Consider the following 22,304-nt stretch of genomic DNA (forward strand, 5'->3'; position numbering starts at 1 on the left):
CAGTAGGTGTGAAACAAAGAGGTTGATTATTTCAGTTATTGCCTATTCTCTGCCTTTCTCTGACACCACATTTTGCAGAATGTTAATTCAAGGCCCGTTTTTATTTTTTATTTTTGTTTATTTCTTTTTCAATAATGCCAGCAATTCCTGGAAGGTGAAAGCACCCCACTTCTCTTTGTTTTGTCTTTTTGAGGCTGTACTTGAAGGCTAAATGTGTCATAAAAATATAGCGTCAAGGTTATGTAAATTCAATGGTTCCTCCACAAATGAAGCGCAAATCTCTCTGCACGCTGTGAATAAAGAATCCACTGCCAATAATGATGCAGCAGCATGAGTTGAGACTCCTAGTTTCCTTACCTGCTCTTCAAATGGATTCAACTCATGATGCATTACATGAAGAAAAGTTCATACAACATAAGCCAATACAAGTAACAAATTGTGGAGATGCTTGCCTATATGAAATCTTAAAGGCCAGGATGGTCCACAAAAAAAAAAAAAAAAAATATATATATATATATATATATATATATATATATATATATATATATATATATATATATATATATATATATATATATATATGTATATATATATATATATATATATATATGTATATATATATATATATATATATATATGTATATATGTATATATAATATATATATGTGTATATATGTATATATGTGTATATATATATATATATATATATATATATGTGTATATATGTATATATGTGTATATATATATATATATGTGTATATATGTATATATGTATATATATATATATATATATATATATGTATGTATATATATATATATATGTATGTGTGTGTGTTTGTGTGTGTATTTAAGTAGGGATATGAGATTAGCTTGCTTTTTAAATTTTATCTATTTGTTTTGGATAAACCAGTAAATGGCTTGCTGCGGGAAGTAGCATAAAGGCCTGTCGGAAAATTATAGTGTCGGTCGAAAAACCCGCCATCAAAATTCACATGGACATTCCTACACTTGTCCACTTCAACGTGTTAAAAAAAATACCCCTAATAAACGCCATCAGAATGTTTTTGATTGTCAGCTCATAAATTGTATTTTCTGAGCTCACATTTGCTCTCAAAAATATTCCAAATATTGCGCTGATTGTTTTTTATGTTGAATTGGACAACACCAGGAATGTGTGTATGAATTTTGGTGGTGATTAGATGACACCTGAATGTAACAAACCAAACCGGTAAACATTACAATGCATGCCTTCTACTTTCTTTTCTCTATATTGGGTCATCTCAGGAACAAAAAACCCACCATAAATCAGTCCTGATATTCTTTTATTGAATTTAAGTGTAACTTCGTTTTTACCCACTGACCAATTATATATGTAAGGGCCAATGTTCAACCCGTTTATGTAATTTTGATTTAAAAGGTTGTCATTTCTTTTGAAAGGGATTCTAATGTGTCCCAGCGCCAAAGTCAAGGAGGTGTTGGTCGGCCTACATTGTAATTCAAATATAGCTGTGCCAATTAAGGCCATCTCTCCTATGCTACATTAAGCATGGGACACAAACCACTCTATACTGCCGTATTATTTATGTCTCACTGTGAGAGCGTGTGCATGCATAGTCATGTAAAAATGTTGAGACAGCTGCGTTTTCTTCAATTTCTTTTTCTATTGAATGTTTGGTACCACTACAAGTGTACTATGCCACTAAAGCATACAGAAAAGAAAACCTAGAATGTCTAAAAGCATGGTACTATATGATCACAACTGATATACTGTAGCTATAATTTAAGACAGTATTTCTCAAACTTTTTTCAGTGATGTACCCCCTGTGAGGTACGTTTTCAGCCAAGTACCCCTTAACCGGTGCAAAGAAATTTTAGGTAAAAATAATAATAAATAAATTAATAAATTAATAAATAAATAAAATGACTTAAAACATGTCATCGGTGTCTGATTTATTCAACTTTAGAACCCTTCAAACTTGATTTGTGTGTCAGACCTTTTCTGCAAAAAAAAAATATATAAATAAACAATTGGCATCATAGTCGAGATTTGTTCACAAAAATAAACACATTTACTTCACGGCTAACGAGAGGTGGCGCGTGTTGGATTGAACCATTCTAGTATGGGGAAGAATCTGGGTTTTAAAGATCATGAAATTGAATAACCTACTGAATACAGAATTTGTTTTATGAACTTATATTTTCCTGAAACATTTAATTAATTCAATCATTGTTTTGAAAGGGTGTTTGCATGTTTGTTTTATTTCTAATCTCGAGTACCCCCCTGGAGTTTATTGAAGTACCCCCATTTGAGAACCACTGATTTAAGACACTTTAATTTATCAAGAAAAGAAATCAGTGTAGGTCAACAAAGAAAAAAGACCTGTGGAGGACCACGAAGAAGGTAGAAAGCAGTGAAAGCAAAGAAGTAGGAAAAACACAGTGGACAAGCAGTGAACGGATGACGGATGCTGGTGGGTGACAGAAGGGAAGAAGAGGGCTGGCAAGATGAAAAGCGCTTCCGTCAAACGGAAGCGGGCTGCTGTCCAGTAAAAATACCAAAGTGTGTGTGTGTGTGTGTGTGTGTGTGTGCCTGCTTGTGACCTAATCATGTATTTTATGCCAAAATAGGACACATGCTACATGGGTAGATTCATGACTGTTTGTGATTTTATTACAAATGAAAGACCACAGCCCATGTGCTAAGCATGCACAGCAATTGGGTTGATCTCAAATAATGACGTCACATTGTATGAAGGTCCATTTCAAGGTCCAATCGTTTAGAAGGCGACAGCAGCTATATGGCAGGCATGACACGTGACAGACACGATCTGTCGACGTGGTTCCATCGACAGTGTGCGTAAACATTAGCTGAGATGGAGAAGCTCCGAAGAGAGTTTAGAAAAAAAAAAACAATAGTTTGAGTAGAAAAGGCAACATGTATTGTTGGATGGCTTTCACTTTTATGTGCTCCAGCCAGAATCCGTCCAATATCACAAATAAGTCACGACACCACTGCTATGTTGGTGCCAAAATGATGGATGGATGGATGGATGGATGGATGGATGGATGGATGGATGGATGGATGGATGGATGGATGGATGGCGTGTTTGAAGCCAGCCACGGCTCTCCGGCACTTTCTTTCAGTTGCAGTTGGCCTTCAATCTCTGCGTGACACATTTGGCACAGGCATGTTTGCTCTGAGTCCTCAAAACCAATGATGCAATTCACTTTTATCCACACAGCTGTGCTTTTGCCTCCTCTTTAATGGCACAATTTAGTTGACCACATTCTTCCTGTCTTTGTTTTGTTTTGTTTTTTCTCCCCCACAAGCGCAGGCGTTTTAATGATAAGTGTATTTTTCAGCCTGGTTTCACAGCACCCACGGAGGTGCTTCTCATTAAGAATACAGCCATTCACAACAAAACATAATGGGTCTCTCACACCTCTGTTTGCCTTTTACGAGTCTTGCTGGTGCTCTCTCAGCGACATGTGGTGTGCGGACAGGTTTTAGAGACAATATCGTCAACACTGTCCACTTTAATCAGTCTGCAGTCAGAAAGGCGTATGATAGGAGTGAATTTCTGTCTCCTGTATGTTTCACTCCGCGGTAACACAGACACCCAAGTTAACATGTTTTTTTTAATTTTTTGGGCCAAACAATACAGGTACAGCCAAGCCTCATAAGAAAAAAGAAATGTTAATGTGACTTTTAAGAAATTATGTTAGCAATTCAACTTTGATTTCGGAAACTCACTGTAATCCAGGTACATAACACAAGCATGCTTCTATAGTGTTCTTGTTTGGCATGGCGATTTGAAATTTACTCCACTGATGGTTGTTGGTATCAGTGCATAACCACCAGAAACCTTCCCTGATGAGGCTATTATTCGCTGAGATTTGACCTGTTCGCTCGCTCTATTTACCCTTCTCCTGGCTCTATCTTATCGTCACTTCCATAGACATCTATTTTTCAGAAAATGGAATCTTGCTGCAAGCTCAAGGTCTGTGCAAATGAAAACTGTAAACGTTGGGACTAAAGCACATGTGTGCAGTGTATTACTGCTTATATCTTGAACTCCATATACTGTATATACAGTAGAAGCCAAAGGTTTGGATACCAATTTCTTAAAGTAATTATGGCCGCTCGTTTTTCTTCAGGCAGCTGTTTGGTTCTTGCCGTTGTATGAATTTAGCAGTTGTTTGTAATATGGATTTTAACAGTTGTCCTATTGTATTAGCCTGATTTCTGCTGGTACCAACTTGGCATGGGCCAATATTTGATTTTTACCGTATGATATAACGTTGAGCAAAAATATGACGGTGTCATGGTATCACAGTACTGAATTCTCAGCTCTAAAATACACTATATTTAAATGTTTTGCGAAATAGCATTTTTTATGTTGGAAAAATTAAATTTGAAAATGTTTGATTACATTTGGACAGTTTTAAGAAACCGTCAGTTTTTTAAGTCAGTTTTCATAAACTGGGATGTCGTCAAGTCAGTTATCAGCCATGCCCTAGTTCCATCTCAATTGATAAGGCAAGCGATAGTGTTGTCTGGTTCCCTGAAATCTTCCAGAACATTCAGAATGAAAAGAGAAGGCCCTGCCAGCTGTAAGTGAATGGACAGAGTCCATTCAGTTTTGAGAGCTTGCAGCAATCATCTTGGGAAACTGCACCCTATACTTGACACACTATTTTCATGACGGATCTTCCAAGAAAACCTATATGGTGAGCAGAGGTCTGACTGTTTATCTCCTCGCATACTACAAAGGTAAAAAATAAAAAATAAAACACTGATTGCCAACTAATTATTTTCAGAGGCAGCGTGTTGAGTAGTTGATTTTAACGCTCATTTGTTATGTTACACAAAAAGGAAAAATGCCCATTACGGATTATAGACAGTATTAGTGGTTATTGAAACCTTGACGAGTCAACACCAATCCAAACCATCAAAGCGGATATTGTCCGACTGTATATTCCACTCTAGTTTCTACATAATCCGAGAAAGCATACGCTTGAACCCAGGAGTTTGTTCCTGCGTCATTACAGTAACCATCTGTCAGCAGGCACACCGCCTTGGCTATGTTTACACATTCACCGCACATCACGTGCCAAACAATTCACCCGTGACTCACTATCGTGACCCCTCCTAATGCGCGGGGGCCACCAGTTCCGCATCACGATTTACATCCACAAGGATCAATAACGGAATTCAAAGGTTTTGTTGTTGTTTTTTTTTTTTTTTTTTAGTCCATCTCTGCCCACATAGTTGTGGCGCTCATCTGCCAAACACTGATGTCATTGTCCAACAGCGCATGAGATGAAAAGATGAACATTTAAAGCATAATCCCACTGTTTAATCCCAACTCCTCTGATGTGCCTACACCCAGAGACTATTTGCTTGGCCGCATAACATGCAAGTTTTGGACTGGGATGTAGCACACATTTGAGCATGTTGATCTTCAATCAGCTTTTAATGGCACATGATTCCTTTCTGGGTGAGTAAGTGAGTGAGTGAGCGCGGAGTTGGTGAGTGAAGCAGGGAGGGCTGACAGTCGGAAAGGAGCAAAGTAATTCTTCCCAGCAAAGCGCAAACGCTGGTGCTGGAGCGAGAGCGCCTCTCCCATCCACCCCGCTGCTGCCGTTTCCTGCTGTTCATCTCAAGTCCAGATAGAGCCGCCGTTGTCATTTTGGATAGTTTTGCTGCAAACGTGCGCAGCCACACTTCTCCAGAGCCGCCACAACTCAAGGTAAGATCTCACTGCATGACATCCCCCTCACGGACATGGTCGCACTCCAAGCTGGCGGCAAATGAACAGAGAAAATAATTGTGATGCCACCATGCTGACAGTAGCTGCATGCGCACGGTCAAAATGAAACGCTTTGCTCTAAACAAACTTGTTGATTTGCACGTCATTTACATCCTGAAAAAGTCTGACTATAGCTTTTTGAGCTTGGATTGAATATCTTTTCCGTGATGGATGGAGAGTAGGGCAGCCCTTTACGGTTCTGTTGACTTTTGAGCGCTTTACTTGCTCCATCTTGGGTTGTGTTGACTGAAGGCTTATGTGGAATCAGGGCAGATGCTCCGGGGTTTTAAGCACACGTTTGAAATAACTGCAAGCGGCCGGCTCAGATAGCTCAACGAACCAGGGGAGAAAAGGAGGGCGTCCGTAATATACATATGCTATAATGTATGATATGTGCATTAAGTTCCATTAGCAACATTTCTGATTGCAATGACTTTGTTTATAGTTGTTTCAACGGTGCAGATGTAGGATTTCATCATTTTACATCAGAAATGTGCTGGCTAATGTGAGCACCGCATACAGTGTCTAACAGCTAGGAAAGTAAAAGGATGAGAGAAAGAATGGGCCAGAGGAAAAAAAAATGTGAGTGCTGATGTTCACCTATTAATCTCATCCATCTAGTGTCTGCCCCTTGGTTTGCAGGGGCAGCGTTTCACATTTGAAATCGTCTCCAGAGACCTCGTTTAGAGTTTGTAAAAAGGCTTCAGCCGAAAGGGAAAAAGGCTTTCAAACCAGGTGTGTGTGTTTTGTGCTTTTCTTGTGTTCACTATTTAATGGTTCAAAAGAAAAGAAAAAAGCCTGTGCGCCATGCACGCAGAAGGGATTCTAGTAATGTGGAGTGTATATATATACCAAAGGGCCCACAAGTATATGTTACGTTGTGTGCGGGGCTGCATCTCCAAAACAAAAGTCATTTTTCAAAATGTAAATCATAGATAATAATTTAATTAATAAACTTGTTTTCCATTTTGAAACATGGTGAGAATTCACTTTGGGTGATTTAGTCTTTAGATGTGTTTCTAGAATATGTGCGTGTGTAGTTTCTAAACCGATGCATGTATGACTATGTATTCATTAGTGTTTGTTTGTTTTTTTAACCTCTTTGCTGAAAGGGTTTTAGACAACTCTTGCAGCAAATCCTATCACTGAATTTTTCAAACTATGAGATGCCTGGTTTTGTAAGGTGAAGTGTCAATGAACAAGTCAATCCTGGGAAGTTTTTTACATACAGTGCACACCAGGTTATAAGGCACATTATTGCACATTAGCCCTTGTGCGGTATTTAGGCCAATCTTTTGACCTTTGAATCAAAAGTATTTCACATCATGGAGAAAGCATTTAAAGAAAACACAAGGGAGCTGAAATTCCGCCCAGGTTGTGACAACATGTTCAACGTGGCACGACTACTTAGTTATTACACTAACCAGGAATGTGTCATCCTTTGGCTAGCTAAAATTCTGCTAGGATTATGTAGGAGAAAATGACCAAAATACTGCACAAGCGTTAAGGGAAACAAAACAGTAGAGCAAAAGAGTCAAACTTTAGTCAACTTCAGATCACCGTTCATACATAAGACACACCAACACACTGTCAATTTATAAAAAAAATTAAAGGCTTTTAACTGCACTTTTTAATTTAAAAAAGTGAATATATGTTCTTACCTTTTCTAACTGGAAATACATTGTGTTTCACATTTACAGTATATAACCCAATAAGACCAACCACCAAATAAAATCAATTCATACCATAAAAGAAATTCAAGCCAAATCACTAAGCCTTCAGTCTCTGTTTGAAACAGTTAAAACTCTAAATTATGGGAGAACATTTTTGCATATCATCTTACATATGTGTACATTAGTACAAAATTTAAAAAAATAGGTTAAATATTCTTACATAGCCTATCAGTCACATAATTCCGTATATCAACATTAATATTATTAAACATTAGAGTAGGTTTTTAATGTTCAGATGTTATGATGTAATTATTTTGTCATGTTTGTACATGTTACTGTAAATTGAAACAAAATTGCAATATATACCAGAAACATTGCAGTACAATTTTTTTCTAGGCTCATTCAGCTCTCACAGGAATCGTCTTCTGTGATTTAGTCATTTAGTTCTCTAATAAGATTTTTTTTTTTTTTTTTTTTTTACCACCAAGGTTACAGAAATCTCTTGATTATGTTTCTTGGAAATGTTAAGCCGTAGGCCAAGGTCAGTGTTTTAGTGCAGGTAGGCTTTCTTTTCATTTGCTTTCCATTCTGCAGTGTTGAACTGGTGAGAGAGGAAAGGCGTCAGTGTGTATTTTATGGCCATCTACTTATATGTGAATTTTCTGCAGATTTGCACAGTTTTCTCGCATTTGCCGTGTAAGTCGCTAAAAAGCTTGTGAATTGAGCTGCCTCCGTTTATGTTGTTTCCGTTTATTGAGTTTGTTTTTCTGTTGGTTTAAGGACATCCGCCATCATTGGGAAAACAGGCATGTGTAGTCAGTAACATTATTGGGATCACTCAGCTCATTTTCTCCCTATTGTGGTGTTATCAAGAGCTGTTTTATTAAAGAATATGAAATATAGAAACATTAAACCTACAAAGATGGAAAACATGAGGGTTATTATCACTTGAATTATTCAATGCAGGATCAGGACAGTGCCGCATAGCAGATAAATAACATTTAAACAGATTTATGATTTCATCAATAGGAGATCTAACAGCAAGCTGTGTGTAGGTTCTCCATAGACATCAATATCTCATTATAGTGTAATGCGGCACAAAAGAAGTAAGAAAAGCCGTCGGATCTTGCTATGGTAAAATGTTCGTGTTGCCCTTTGTGATGTAATTGAGAACATTGCTCCATTGAAACTACTGCTGATGCAGGCGAATTTAATATGAGCAAATAAACAACTTGCTTTTTTTTTTCCACACACCCATGTTAGATAAGTGTCTGCTTTAGGACACGCTGGAAACACGGCATATGTTACCCCGAACTTAATTTGGTGCCGGCGGTTCCTTATGTCCATGTTCATTTTACGCCTCCTTGCATCTCATCCGCAGCCGCTCCTCATCCAGATGAGTCCGTGTCTCATAATCCTACCTCTTTATCTGAAACGACCCACCATTTAGTTGACCATCAACCACATTAATATAATGATAGAAACCTGTAGCGGTCTGTTTTTTGTAAAAAGAAAACAGCAGCAGGTAGTCAGAGATCCAAGAACTCACCTGTTGACAGGCAAGTCAAAGAAAAAAGACAAAATTGTTAAAGAGTGATGTACTAAAAAATACAAACTGATATTGTATATAGAAGATGCCACCTGGCTGGTTTTATTGGAGGTATCTGGGAAGGGCTTGGATTGCGACACAATTTCTCAGTGATGCTAGCAGATGATATCCACCCACTAGCCAACTGATTCTTAATCATCAGTTTATTTCCGTTCAAAGCCTGAGCGAAGCTCAATATGGCATGTGTGTAAGACCACAGTAATGTTTTGTGGATTGAATTTTACACACATTCCTGAAAAAGCAATACAGCATATACTGTACTCCACAGCCGCCATATTTCTGGAAGAACAATGTAAAGAGTCTTCTTACATTAGATCGCATGATTTACCATCTAACTGTTAATGACGTATTATCCATATTTCCTAAAATGCGCTCAAATGAAAAGCAGAGAAACACTGAAAAGAAATCATTCTCAAATGGAGATGAGTAACAGAGAATAGATTTGATTAGGCTCAAAAATGTTGGTAGACAGTCAAGTAAAAAGTGCAAAAGGTGGAAATACAGGACAGCAAGCATCGGAAAGGACTCAGCTAAAAATAAATGGCAGAAGACGGATTGGCTGGTGACCAGTAATAACTAGTAATTAGGCAAATACATATTTTCAATATAGTTGTCATTCATTCTTGCACAATAGCACAAATTAGAATGCATTTTTCTTGATGCGCCGCGATATGGATGATGAGACAGTGTAAAGAAGATAAATGGATGTATGGGTTCTTGATTTAAAACCAAACTCTTGTCAAACCAGAAAATGCAAGCTGGTGCTTAAAGTTCTCTACTCGACTCATCCGCTGGGTACTCATAAACACAATGCCACGACATGGGAAGGAAGATGCAAAACTCATGAATTCTTCATGAAATCTTGTGTTGCGCATTTGTATACATGCTGTATTCAGGCAGCCAGTTTACCCAACCTCTCTATTCCGTCCTGCTATTGTACGTTCACATTCCACATGTCCACAGTCCTGCATTTTTTAAATTTTATTCTTATGAAAACTAGTGTTTGTTTCAGATTGAGAAGCAAGGAAACAAAAGCTTAATTTTCTACGCACATAAATGGAGGTATTTAATCATTTTTTTTCAAGCACGGTATATCCTTTGTGGTGTTTTAATCGACTGATAATAAAGGTATTTTGTTCTTTTCTACCACATATCCAAAGAGAAAGCAAGAAAAAGAGAGACGGTGATAGAAAGAGCAATTGAGAGAGATTCTGAGGAAGAAAGAGAAAAGATAAAGAAAACAAGAGACAATGAGAAAAAGAAAGCCTCAGAGAAAGAATTATAGAAATAAAAGAGACTTACAGGGAGTGAAAAAAAGCTGAAAAAAGAGAGACAATGAAAGACAATGAGACAGAAAGAAAGATCAACTGTGAGAGCGAGAGAGAGAGCGAGAGAGACAGAAAGATAGATTCACGGGAGGAAAAGAGAAATGGACAAAAAGAGGGAGAAAAAGATAGACCGACTCCATGAAAGAAAGAGTGAGTGCCTGAAAGAAAGACAAAATGATGAAAAGATTGATTGCCAGAAAAAAGAAAAAGAAGTAAAAAAGCTAGAGTGTGTGAGTGAAAAAGAAGGAAAGAACGTCAAAAAGGATACACAGACTACGAGAAATGAAAAATAAGAAATGGGTTACAACGAAAAGAGGAATAACCGTGAAAGAATGACAAAGACAAACATTATGAAGAAAGAAAGAAAGAAAGAAAGAAAGAAAGAAAGACAGACAGACAGGAAATCCAGTATCCAAAAATGCCCCAAAGTGGCGGGTGGGAAGCAGCTTAATCATTCACATAAAACGTGTTGTTATGCACTTTTTTTTTGTAAGATACTGAATTAACCAGAATTCAAGGCCTTGTAAATACATATGAGGGGGGAGAAGCTATGAATTAATGATGAGTTATCCTAGCCTTACAGCTCTGTAGTGCTACAGGAGCAAGAGGAGCAATTAGAAGTGCAGCACAGGAAATAGATTGGACACAAAGAAAAGACAAAAGGATTGCATCGCTGAAATACCGTCACCATCATTTCTCTGAGTCTTTTTTTTGTTTGTTTGTTCCGGACCCCTCTACCTTGCTTTCTTTCTCTTTTCATACTCTTGTTCTCATTTCCACTCACATCTAGATGCAATATTTGTTTTGTAAATACAAAATAGATGGTAACATTGGGAAATTAAAACATTGGAAACGTAGGAAGAGAGGTTTCTGTTGCGGTGCGGCCGACTCCATTGGGTCCTATTTCCCATGTTGTGTCTTTCGGGGCTCTTTCTCATGCTGGTCCAAAAATGCCAGCTAGCTAAAAAGATGATAATTTGACACAGCAATGCAAAAACACATAATCTGGGGAGGGAAGAAAAAAAAAGCCCATAGCACACCTACGATAAGTGAAATACAGTAATATATCCATTTTCTTTATCCGGAGGGTGGAGCCAACAGGAGATAAAAGTATCAACTCAAAAGGTTCGAGCAACCACAAACACTCGGAATGAATAAGTATCAATGAAAAAACTAACAATAGTCAGGAACACACAACGGAAAGCATAGAATAATCCGGCGTCGTTCTCCTGCTCGGATCGCACTTAAGAAGTCCCTTGATGACAGATGAGAACTTGGTGAGCAACCATTGACTCAGCCCCCTGGTCAAGGAATTTATCCACCTCTTCAGAACATATATATCCATAATCATCCTCAAGGATATACATTTTAAAATGAATCTACAGCCATCTCTTTCTGTAGACCTAAGAAGCAGGACTACTGAGGACGATATTCAGTAAATGTTAATAAAACTGAAATTTTCTGCTTCATTCGTCTTTCAATTGTATACCAAACTCAATAACAGCATCTTGTGTGGACTTACACCCACTAAAATAAACCAAAACAGACAATAGATATGCAACAACAAAACAAAAATAAGCAAACTAGATGGACTACTTATTACATTATAAATAGAAAAAAAAATTACCTTGTGTAATTACAACGTGTCTGTGATAGTCAACTATTGTATCATTAGCTGAATAGCGGATATTTTCTTGTTTTGCCCTCCGTCATTATGTTCCTCAGTTTAAGCTACGAGCGCTTACGTAACACCCCAAGCTGTTGTTATGATGGATCCAACTGGGCATTGGCTGATCAGTTGCTCAACTGCAGCTCATCATTCCATCATGATTAAGGATGCCAAAAAAAAAAAGCTTCTGGAATCTGTCCCCATATTTTGACATATGTGGCCAGCTGTTTGTTGTTGTTGTTTTAAGTAAGTGTCATAACTAAATTGTGTGATTAAATGTTACGAGTATGTTTGATTTACAATGTTATGTTAAGTAGTTAACGTTATCTTAAGTGGAAAGCGCCTCGTGTGTCAAAATGGCCTCTTCTTCTCCCAACTTTTCATAAACGCTGCTGGCCACTAAGAAGTCCATGTCACGCCAGCGAAATTGCGTAGCCGGCTTTCTAGCTAGTATAACATTACATCCAGTGGCCCTAGCGGTGGATAGAGTCACTACAAGTTTTTCATTGAACTATGGTTGACAACTTTCTACAAGTGGTGTATGTATTGCAAAAACCTTAACATTGAAAACGTGACTTTTAACAGACCTTAAAAAAATCTTTGCTCTCTCCCCTTTAAGTATGAACGACTTCAATGGACCGTGATCTCTTTAGTGATTCTCTATCAAGGACTAAACAGCAACAGTAAGGACCTAAGCTGAAAATTGAACCTATCAAAATGAGACGAGAGGAGACAAGGAACAATACCAGGTCTAAACTGGTCCGTATTTATCGGTAGTGCCGGTCATAAAGAACTGTCTATGCTCACATTATGCAAAGCAAGCTATGCTATGCTACAGGTGAATGATGATGGCACTCTTTCTCTTCGTTCCTCGCTCACAGGATGGATGAGTTTAATACATAAGTGCTTCACAACAAAGGCAGTTTTGCTTGCCATGGTGCATTTTTTACTCCGGCTAACTCGAGAAAAGCCTTGCTACTGTGCCCACCTCTAAACCAATTGCTTAACTTGGCCTTTGGCTTTTTTTTCTTTTTTTTGTACTTATCAACCTTCTCTAGGTATTGACTGGAAAAAATGCTGTGCTTTCACACAATCTTTCACTCAGGAATCCAGACCATGCAGTCTCTGAGACACAGCATACAACAGACTAGTCAAGGCACATTGACGATTATAGCTTGAAGGCCAGTCATGTGTTATTTATCATTATAAACACGGACATCTCACTGATATCCACAGGTGGATGATTAGCAATCCAAAATTGTGGCGGTCCTGTTAGAGTGTGGAAATTCTTTCCTCAAAATGAGACAGAAATCAAATATTGAAGCCTATTTTCATTCTTCAAAGATAGTACCAAAAAGGGATGTGACTAGGTTTGATGGATAGAAAGGGATTAGTCCACAGGAGATATACAGGATGTGAACAAAACACGTGCACGACATTTTACAAGCAGCTAATTTAGGCTGAAAATTCTGCATACATGTTTAAAGTCAACAGATTAGATTTGTCATCTGTTTTCAGTCTATTCTTAATATATTACATTTAATATGCTTGCAGCATTGACGACAAGAAAAATGTTTTCTCACAAAGTAATCCACACCCAAAATTGAGAAACGGAACGTTCTGGGACTTTATAAGTTATTAAAATTTAAATTAACACCTACAATCAATCGCCTGCTAACAGTTTGTGGCCACGGTTCTAGTTTGTTAAATTCCATTGTCTTGTACTGCAGGTGTAATGACAATAACGACTATCTTAAATCCTAATTATGTCCGTGAGTAACTACTCCAAGTAGGGTCACAGGGAATCTTGGACTGGATTTGTCCTAAATAAGGCCATTCTCTATTTGATTATGTGGAACCGATTGGATAACAATGGCAAAGGGTATTCTAAATTAAAGGTGATACTGAGAGATTTATGTTCATATTTTAGAGGAAAAAAATTGTTTACTGGGTTCACAGGGTGACTGAAAAGTACTGTAATGCCTTGTTTTAAATACATATAATTTATTCATATATTGTAATATTTTTCTCATTGTATTTTGTGTGTGTTCAACGATGTGTGGGAATTAGAACCACTTTTAGAGCCTTCCAAATTTCAAACAAAATAGTCCAGCTGAAAAGGAAACAAGAACATAGATTTATTTGCCTTGCATCTTGGAACATACAGTAAAAACAGAACACTATTAGAACACTATTACGGCTAAAATGGCTAGTTACCTTTTAATCACCCTGTAGTTTTACTGAAAATAACTTTATGGTCGCATTATAGTTAACCTTTGTTTCTTTTTGTAAACAAATTAAAAATGCAACCAAAGGATTCTAGGAGACCTTTAGCACTCCTAAAATAGACTTAACGGTGCCCCTGGCCCAAGTGCAATAAACACCTGTCTAAAAAGGCACCAACGCTAAATAGTCAAAATTCATCAGACACCTTCCTATAACGGTAAAAACAACAAACAATATAAAGTAGTGTCTGTATGTTAAGTCAAATGCTTGTTTCAGAGTGTTACATCACCAATTTTCTTTAACTACAAAACTATAGTGTCAAAAAAAATATATATGAATTAATTGACCACATACAAAATATGCTTTGAAAAATAAAATGAACACAAACAATACACCATTTATTTTTATTTACATTTACGTTTATTTACACCTATTTATTCTAAACCAATTGGAGGATTGAGCACCTTGCACTTATTGTCTACCTTCACGTCAAGTAAAAAACAAGAAGGCAAATGCACACTTAGTTAATATTCTGTGGGACGCAGCAAAGAAATAAAGAAGGCCGAAGTATTGCTGAGATGCAGCCAAATGCAGCTAAATGGGAGAAAAGCTGGAGTATGCTCTGTTTTTGCTCTGACCTGCTTCCAGTTAATCCGCCCACTTTACACGATGAACATTACCTCCACGCTGTATTTATAGAGACATTGCTGTGTGCTTTTCCATGTAACCCTGCCTCCATGTACTTCTCACAGTATTTGTCCCAGGGACTGTCACAAAATTATATATATATATATATATATATATATATGTATATATATATATATATATATATATATATGTATATATGTATATATATATATATATATATATATGTATATATATATATATATATGTGTATATATATATATATGTATATATATATATATATATGTATATATATATATATGTATATATATATATATGTATATATATATATATGTATGTATATATATGTATATATATATATGTATGTATATATATGTATATATATATGTATGTATATATATGTATATATATATATATATATATATATATATATGTATATATATATGTATGTATATATATGTATATATATATATATGTATGTATATATATATGTATGTATATATATGTATATATATATATATGTATGTATATATATATATATGTATATATATATATATATATATGTATGTATATATATATATGTATATATGTATGTATATATATATGTATATATATGTATGTATATATATATATATATATATATATATATATATATATATATATATATATATGTATGTATATATATATATATATATATGTATATATGTATGTATATATATATATATATGTATATATGTATGTATATATATATATATATATATGTATATATATATATATATATATATATATATATATATATATATATATACAAATCTAGAAATATATACAAATATTTGTCCACAGAAAAATATTCAATTTAAAGTGCCCTCTTTTGAGATCACAGTAGGGATCTGTTCACAAAAAGAAATCATTATTTTCAGAGGCCGCATGTGACAAATTGGATCAAGCCATTCCATTTGTTTCCATTTGTTTAAAATTAAAAAAAAAAGAAAAAAATTCAGTAATCATTAATATAGCTTTGCCATTAAAAAAAAATTGACCAGTGTTAACAAGGATAGTATAGGAAGGTAAGAAGATAAAAACATGTTTTTTAAAGGTGACTTGAATGGGGAAGGTCCACGGGATTTTACGATAAATAATCAAGAGATGTTTCTCATGACTTGTGTCCATTCAATATACAATCGTGTACGTTTTGAATACTTTGATGGGTTAAGTTCAAATCTAGATCGGCTTTGAATTCTTGTGGACATCCAACTCTTCCGGGGAATTGGTTCCGTCAAATTTCCATTTCAAGATGGAAGTTCATCATTATTTAATGAGAAGACTTATTCCCATCCCACAAAGATCGCAAGCCTGCGGTGAAATTCCACAGGTAGACGAGATGCTATAAGGTGTGATCAGTATCGAGTTTCCAAAAATAGAAAGGGCCATGACAGTTCTCCACTCAGCTTCAATGAAGAAACGTCTTTGTTCAAATGGTTTCCCGCCTCATCACCTCTCCCCGAAACTTTAATAAATGCTGGTTTTTCCTCTTCGTTGTTTTTTTTCTTCTCTCCATCACCAAAGGTTAGTTCTCAATCATTGGGAATATTTATACTAAAAAAAAAAAACAAAAAACATCTTCAGTCTTGGGCTGACAGTTCTCGCTTAGATTCCTTGATGCCCTTTACGTCTGTCGTCCTCACTGCTTTGGACGTTTCTCATTCTTCTTCTTTGTCATCTTCATCTCAGTCTTCCTCTGATCACACCTCAGTCTCACACACAGCTCGTTCATCATCGCCCCTGCCTGTGATATTTCTCTTGCTGCTTCTCACTCGCTAACAGCATCCATTTCTGCATCACACGAGTACCTGAAATGTGTTACATAGGATTTAGTGTTGGGTAAAAACATTTTTTTTTTTTTTTTTTTTTTTTTTTACCGCTTTGTCTTCTTTCATAAATCCGACAATAGGGAGAACAACACTAAGGGGACTTGGTGCTCGAGAATCTGGAAAGGATAAAAAAAACAATATTTTAAGGAGTAATGCTGACCTGGATGCATTTTTCTTTTTCTTTGATGTTTTAGGCTCATTAGATATTTTCCCATGAAGCTTTCTTGCTCATGTTTTGCTAGTTTATGGGCTTACTTTTTTTTCTTTGACTACCCTGTACGGCTGGGCAATATATTGATTAATGTAATTTTTTTTCCAAATAATTAGAAAATTAGCTAAATCACGAAATTGAGTTCTTTCACAAGTGGATGATTTTGGGTTGTTTGCAACCTGTTTTACAATAGTTACAAACTATTTAGTTGTGGTATTTAGGCAAGTTATATGAATACTACGATCAGCTTTTTGGGGTTTTTTGCACAACCTATGAAAGTTACGTTTTTAAAATCACCACGCGTTATTTGTGTCAACATTTTTCACAGGATTTTTTACAAGTCTTATTTTTAAATAAATATTTTGAGTTTATTCCTAAGAGTTTATTCCTTCAATTTAAATGGTAACATTTGAACGTTTTATCGTAACATTTTACATCAACAACGTCATCCAAAATGACTGGAAAAATATTGTGTGCATTTTGTTTTTTAGATATATCGCTAAGCCCAACCACATACTAAAAAGGGCTTGGTTAAAAACATTCAATCTGGTTGGTTAAGATGATATTGGTTGATTGGTCCGACTTTCACCTATCTGATTGGTTATGGGACAATCAATTTTACTTATGACAAGCAACCTATCGCATCGGTTACAATGAAATGAGCATTGTCATAAAATTAGAGCTTGAATATTGTGCAGGCAAATTTAAAGCGGTACAGTCGCTGGTTAGGTTATATGTTCAAATCTTGGTTACACTGCGATTTGCCTTTTTTCTTTTGTGGCGGACGCAAATTGACCGACATTTTGGGCAAAATGACCAATTTGTTTTCGCAAATTACCAGCAAATATAACCAACTTTTGGTCAGTACCATGTCACCTTACCAAGATGAGCAGCATAGGTACTAAGGCAAAGCCACTTGAGTTTGACGATACATTTTTGTTTGTTTGTGAGCAATGGTGAGGAATACAGATTTTTTTTTTTTCTTCTTTAAGTTTCTTAAGTTCATGAGTTTCAGCCCGGTACCCAATGATCAATCTGCATGAACATGCTGCCACTGTGAAAACCGTGCAAGTGTCCATAATTTTGTGCGTATTGAATCTAAACTCACAACTCCAAAGACTTCCAAGAAATGTGCTGTGTTAACAGCATTCAATAAAGGTCCACTCCAAAATGGTAAATGAGCGCACACATCAGTGACGACTCACAGGCATTTCTCTTCCTTATGAATCATTTATATGGGACGCAAGCTCTATTTTATCGGCATCATTCTGCACCTACAGTTCGTTTCATTTCAGAAATATGATTCCTCATCGTTTCACAAATCAGAATTATGGCCTACATGTGAGATCTCCTCGCAAATGATCTAAGTCAGAAGAATTAGGATCTAGAGGCCGCCATTCAATGACTATTGTTCCTCGGGCTGTGCCATAACATGTTCAAGTCAGAAGGTATTTGTATTACAATGCAGGTAGAGACGTTTGAAGTGAGGTTCTATTGCACAACGTTCACAGTTAATATTTCATAGTATTCTACTCAACGGCATGCTACTCTGGAGCCCAGCTTGAGGCCTGCAGGCTAATTCCATCACAGTGACACGCACTGTGTCCTTCCTGAACGTGGAAGTCGATTATGTAGCATGACAATTGTGTCAGTGAGTCTTAAGGAACAATGCACCTGGATTACACTGTCTACTACTGAAAAGTATTTCTATTTCCAGTAGGGCTGCAGCTATCTGGGTATTTGAATGTTCTACTGAAAATTCTACAGAATAATCAGGGAAGATCAAATAAAAACATTTTACACACTTTTACTTAAACTGCACGTTCCTCTCTAGGATAATTTGTTGAAAAGAAAAATCCCTCCCCATAAGTGTTTGTTAAAAAGTGATCAGTAGAAACTGCAACTGTGTCAGGTTGTCCGCGTTAGTGGGCAGAGTCATTTACGTCTTAAATATCCTTCGAAAAGAAATACGAAGGCTCCCGCCTGCACCTGAGTGTTGCTAGTGACTTGTTTATGCTAGACCATACTATAACATTGGAACCACAGCTCAAACGCTCGCAACAGGTGCCATAATAACTCTTTTAGTGCCAAGTGTTTATCAATGAAGGAAACGTCTAGAGGGCCGGTATGTTTACTATGTTCACTCATATTTCAAGGCCGACAGAATATTGTATGCTATGTCTATGTAAATATGGCTGGTATCATTTGAAAGATTTATTTCCGTTCTTTAATTTGAATTGCATGTGGGTAATATCTGTGTTGTAAGTGTAGAAACACTGCCATCCAATGGTCACAGTTATTACTACAGTGCTCAAGGTCAAGGGTGTCAGCTACCCTACATAAGAAAACGTATTTGACGAGAATTGTATTATTTATTATTTTTATTACTATTTTAAAGGACGAGAATTCTCGTCCACGGCACTGAAAGAGTTAAGTCGTAATCTAGTCATTTTGATAACATCCTTAATTCCAGAACCAATATGTTCATGTCGGCAGCAACAGTTTGTGATGGCCATGCAAAGATCAGTCAATTTCAATTGGCCTTTACACCTCAACATGCTACCAAAAGCAACTTCATAAGAAAAACATACCAATACATTTTTGTTCATATATATATTGGTCTGGTAAGGTTTATTTTAAGATCAGCCTTCTCGTCATGTTGGAGGGATTATTCAAACAGAGCATGCAGAGCATTAATAATTATTGTTGCTATTTCTTAAATTATTTTTCCTGAAGTGTAAACTAAAAAGGTGGATATCCATGGCACGAAAAAAAATGCCTCACGAATATTTTTTTATAATCGATGTACGCGACTTACTCAGACTAATTTCTGCCATGATTTCCATCTAACTGAGGGGTGTGTGCAAGTCTTGATCTCTAGTTTATGCAATAGAAAGCCGTATAATGCATAAATGGATTCCCTGAAATGGTATAATCCAGTCCATATGAAATCCAATGGGTGTACATTTATGTGCTGTGCCAACATTCACGTTTGTGATAATAACTATGAGTGGATACTGATGCAAAAGAGAGATTAGGATGTACATTAGTAATTCCTGTAACCCATGTGTGTTGAAGTGCGGTGGAGCCGTTATTCCCATGTTTACGTTTTTCTTACAGCTTCTTTCGCTTTCTTCATGATTTTTTTTTCCTGCAGCTTCTTTCGCCTTATCTATGCTCTTTTCTTTTTTTTTTTTGTCTTCGCTTAACCTTCCCATGCTCCGTTTGCCTCACTCTAACTTTCCCGTGAGACCAGATGTCCTAATTTACTTCATAAGACATGAGCGGCATTGCTTAAATCTGCTGCACAGTCAAAGGAGTGGGTGCTGATGTACAGTAGGGGTACGCATAACACACATAAAAGAAGCCCCAAGGTGCTTCCGACATTATGCTTGATATGGTTTGTGCAGATGGGACTGAAACAACTCCCTTAGACAACATGAAGCCGCGTGTTCTGTTACGCTTCCAAAACCACTGGAAGAATGTCAGAGAAAAAAAATCACTCAGCGTCCTGCAGAAATTACTTATTGGTTGAATTAACTCTCAAGCATTTCATAATACCTGATTTAACTGTGACACCCCAGAAATGTTTTCATAGGGTTCACACTTTCTTTTAAGTAGTTAAATCCTAAGCAAAAAATCAGTAAATATCAACCTATAGTCTTATATTTCCAATATGTAAAAAGATCGTTTAAATTTGTCCAAAATGCAAAAGTTGGGGATTAAAAAATTTATATTTGACATATCCTATTACACATAAATGCATATTCAAACATTACAGTAGTAGTACAGATCTAGCCTTACATTTGAAAGTTAAAGTAAATGTTGAATAATATGGATTAAAAATGGAATTTACATACATCTTTGTGAATGTGATTTTGTCCAAATTGCTTTTTGAATGTTTATAAATCTTGGGCCCAGGGACAACAGGCAAACTCCACACAGGAAGTTCCAGAGCCAGTTGGAATTGAACTCAGATCACTTAACTGTAAGGCGGACGTGCTAACCACTGCGCCACTGAGTCACCTAATTAATTATTTAAATTAGTTAATTTAACATTAATTGAATGCATTTGAAATAAATAAAAAAAACACTGGTTTTAAAAAAAAATCTAATAGGTAATAATTATTTGTGTGACGACGCCCAGGGTCAAAGTGAGCCAGAGGCAGAATTGGGCTGGAAAGGGTCATGCAGCTAGGGGTTCACTCTGACACCTAACAAGACATGAGTAGTGCGTTCGAAGGTGGTCGGAGTATATTTTCGAAAGCAGCCAAAAGTGCGGCGACAGGTCTGCTGCCACCGTGTGGTGGACTATGAAAGAGCTTTATATTCATGCAATTTATACTGTGGTTGACGGTGCTGACATGTTATTAATTTTACGCCAGAGTCTGTAGGCCAGTGGAAATTTGAGCACGGGCCACGTTTGAGCTCTGGGCCAGATTTTGGACATGGGTGCTGAAATAAAGTGGCGTTATTTCATTCCAAGTATTGCCTGTCATTTGAACCAATTGGTGGAAGATTGCTGCCCATGAAAACACTGCCACTGGCCTTTTTGGTTTCCTTTGTAGCTTAGTGTGTCTTTACGTCAATTCTCTATTGGCAATACCATACGTTATCACAGGAAAATGTCTTGACAATGAAGGCAATCCGATGCTGGAGAGTCTTTGTGCGTCTGTACCGATTCATGTCAAAGCGGCTCACCACTTTCCAAATGTCTTCATTTCAGGGCTGCAGCATCCCCTGAATTTTTAACTGTGATCTCAAGCTCTCATTCTTTGCGAGATGCGCGTGTATCAGAATAGACAGGAGGAGTTTTATTCCATGGTTTTATATTTTTCATGGGTGATATGTTCGTGACTGCCTTGTTTCCGCACCGCAAACTTTGCATATATATTGTCAGCTTATTTTTCCGCAGCTGCATGCATGAGTGAATTGTGAAAGATTTTGTTTTTTAATCAGCAGCGAGGAACATACCAATTCAATCGAGAGCTCAAAGTAATAACCCCATCATTGTGTTTTATTGAAGGAGGAATTTGAGAGTTGTTATTGTATTTGCGGCGTGTAGACAGAATAGAAACAGTGATGGAATACATTTCATCAATATGGCATTGTGGCATGATTGCCTGTGAGTTTCAATGGTGATGTAAAACGCAAAAGATTTGGCTAAAGGAACGTGGAACTGAAAGACTGTGTATTTATCTCATTACAGACCCATACGCACCCAAACTTAAAATAGGGACTGATGATTGGTAATTAATC

At 36.6% G+C, this 22,304-nt stretch overlaps 1 protein-coding gene across 2 annotated transcripts in view; it reads left to right on the top strand.

The window, feature by feature from the left end:
* Window positions 1-5,391: 5,391 nt before the first annotated feature.
* camkvl (CaM kinase-like vesicle-associated, like) overlaps window positions 5,392-22,304 on the top strand; it is a 39,608-nt gene continuing 22,695 nt past the window's right edge. Inside the window, exon 1 of one of the 2 annotated variants that reach the window (XM_088408319.1) lies at window positions 5,392-5,753. Coding sequence is in view for 1 of the 2 variants with exons in the window: in XM_088408318.1 (XP_088264444.1) it covers window positions 5,487-5,501 (15 nt within the window). In the remaining variant the exon portion in view is untranslated. The remainder of the gene's footprint in view (window positions 5,754-22,304) is intronic. The other variant, XM_088408318.1, reaches the window with a different exon arrangement.

This window comes from Hippichthys cyanospilos, chromosome 2, assembly GCF_059441005.1.
Source record: "Hippichthys cyanospilos isolate Australia breed blue-spotted pipefish chromosome 2, RoL_Hcya_1.0, whole genome shotgun sequence".
NCBI classification, from domain to species: Eukaryota; Metazoa; Chordata; class Actinopteri; order Syngnathiformes; family Syngnathidae; genus Hippichthys; species Hippichthys cyanospilos.